Source organism: Saprolegnia parasitica (genome assembly GCF_000151545.1).
Source record: "Saprolegnia parasitica CBS 223.65 unplaced genomic scaffold supercont2.1054, whole genome shotgun sequence".
NCBI lineage: Eukaryota > Oomycota > Saprolegniomycetes > Saprolegniales > Saprolegniaceae > Saprolegnia > Saprolegnia parasitica.
The window spans coordinates 1-2,435 of NW_012157448.1; the positions used below are offsets into that span (position 1 = coordinate 1).

The following is a 2,435-nucleotide window of genomic DNA, read 5'->3' on the forward strand; positions in this document are numbered from 1 at the left end:
GCTCGCGCCCGTGGCCATGGGCATGGTCGCCGCCGTCCTCTACCTCTATCGCTTCATCTACGGCGAGGTTGTGAACGCGATCCCGCTTAACGGTGGCAGCTACAACGTACTGCTCAACACGACGAGCAAGCGCCTCGCGTCGATTGCGGCCGCGCTCGGCATCCTCTCGTACGTCGCGACAGGTACGTCATAGCCGCACGTTGCATGCCTGCACGCGTCGTATGGTAGGCGTCGTCTCGGGCACGTCGGCCTGCACGTACCTCGCGTCGCAAGTGCCCGGCCTTGCGATCGTGCACTCGAGCATCGCGCTGCTCTTACTCTTTGCCGTCCTCGCCATCGTTGGCATCAGGTGCGATCCGTTCCCCGCTCGCCTATTGCATCCACTACGTAGCGAGAGCGCGGTCGTCGCGCTGCTCATCTTTACCGTGCACACGATCACGCTCGTCGTGCTCTGCGTGGCATCGATCGTCTTTGTCATCCGCGACCAAGGCGCGATCTTGAGCAGCAACTACCAGGCGCCGTACCCCGACATCAACATGGCCGGGCAATGGTAAAATGACGCACCTTTTCGTCGCATCGCACCACAGAAATGACGTTCCTAGGATCGACGGGAACGTCTGGACGGCGCTCTTCTTTGGCACGTCGACGGCGATGCTCGGCATCTCGGGCTTTGAGACGTCGGCGCAGTTTGTCGAGGAGCAAGCGCCCGGTGTCTTCCCCAAGACCCTCCGCGTACACCTCGACAATGTCAATAGCCTTTCACAGCGCCTCGTATAGAACATGTGGTGGGGCGTCGTCATCTTCAATCCGCTCATCTCGTTTCTGGCACTCGGCGTGCTTCCGCTCGAAGCGATCCAAGTCCACAAGAACACGGTGCTGGCTGCGATGGGCAAGGCCGTCGGCGGCCCCGCCTCGAGGCGTGGGTCGCGCTGGACGCGTTCGTCGTTCTCTCGGGTGCCGTGCTCACGTCCTACGTCGGCATCACGGGTGCGTCCAGTATCTACCTGATAGTGTATCAACGTATCAAGTGACCAGGCCTCGTGCGACGCATGGCGTACGATCGGATTCTACCGGCGTTTCTGCTGCACACGAATCGCTGCCGCGGGACGAACCACAACATCATCCTCTTGTACTTCGCCATTGCGTCGTCGCTCGTCCTCGCTTTGCATGGACAAGTCGACCTCCTCAGCGGCGTCTATACCTTCGCGTTTCTTGGTCTCATGGTCATGTTTGGCATGGGCTGCATGCTGCTCAAGTTCAAGCGCGCCGACTTGCGCCGGAACGTCATTGCGCCGTGGTGGAGCTGCATCGTCGGCGTCCTCCTCATGCTCACGGCGCTCGTCGGCAACCTCCTCGGTGACCCGACCGTGCTCACGTACTTTGCCTTGTACTTCCTCGCCGTCCTCCTGCTCGTCGAGATCATGTTTGAACGCGTCGTCGTCCTCCGCTTCCTCAAGTACTTTGTCGAGTATTGGACCCCGTCGTCGGCGCCAGGTCACAGCGCGGGGCACCGTCTTCTCGACGACGACGCGTCCGTGCTCTCGCCCGACGAGCACACGGGGCCGCTGAGCCCGCGTGGCCCGGGGTACGAGCACGCGTGTCTCTTCCATTTACGAAGTATTGTTGGTTAGGACGTCGATTGCCAAGGTGATCCACGCGATCAATTTGCCGCCGATCTTCTTCTTCGCCAAGCAGCCGCACCTCCCGACGCTCAACAAGGCGATTCTGTACGTGCGCAAGAACGAGCAGACAGCGCACTTGTTTATCGTGCACGTGGGCAGTGGCCACCATGGCTTTGGCGACGTCGTGAGCCTCTTTGACCGTATGTACCCCAAGCTCCGCATCGACTTTTTGCGCATCGACGGTGGCAGCTTCGGACCTGCGGTCGTCGAGTGGATCTCGCGCAAGTACGAGACGCCCAAGAACCTCATGTTCATCAAGCAGCCCAACCACGACTGCGCCCACACGATCGCGTCGCTCGGCGGCGTCCGCGTCATCACGGGTTAAATGGTCCCTCAAGTCTCTGTTTCGATGCATAATATAGACGCCGTTGCATGTTACTAGTCTAGTACTAGTACAGCTGTATTTTCTGCGTTTTCCAGCCATTCCGCGAGCGAAACCAACCGACGAGTGGCCGCGTCCTCAGAGGCGCGGCCGTCGGTCATCCAGGCCGCGGCAGAAGGAGGCCTCGTCAGTCAACGCCTTCGCCTGCTGCGAGCCGCGCCATCAGACCAAGCGACACTGAGCGATGAGGAACTCATCGCCACGCTGTACAAGACGACGTATCCGAGGAAGACGACGACATGCACCAGCCAGACAACAACAAAAACAACGGTCAGGGGGACCACAACCAGCATCAGATCCAACACAGAACCAACATGAGCACCGAGCACAGAGCACAGAGCACAGAGCACAGAGTACAGAGCACAGAGCAC

The 2,435-nt window shown here is 60.1% G+C and overlaps 1 protein-coding gene across 1 annotated transcript; it reads left to right on the plus strand.

The window, feature by feature from the left end:
* Positions 1-16: 16 nt before the first annotated feature.
* SPRG_18220 (hypothetical protein) lies at positions 17-2,050 on the plus strand (the record flags this gene model as incomplete). The annotated part of the gene is made up of 8 exons (XM_012357657.1): positions 17-182; positions 229-349; positions 392-550; positions 603-732; positions 778-873; positions 918-987; positions 1,036-1,585; positions 1,632-2,050. 8 exons carry the CDS (start codon positions 17-19, stop codon positions 2,005-2,007), a joined length of 1,668 nt encoding a protein of 555 aa, XP_012213047.1. The 3' UTR covers positions 2,008-2,050.
* Positions 2,051-2,435: the final 385 nt, after the last annotated feature.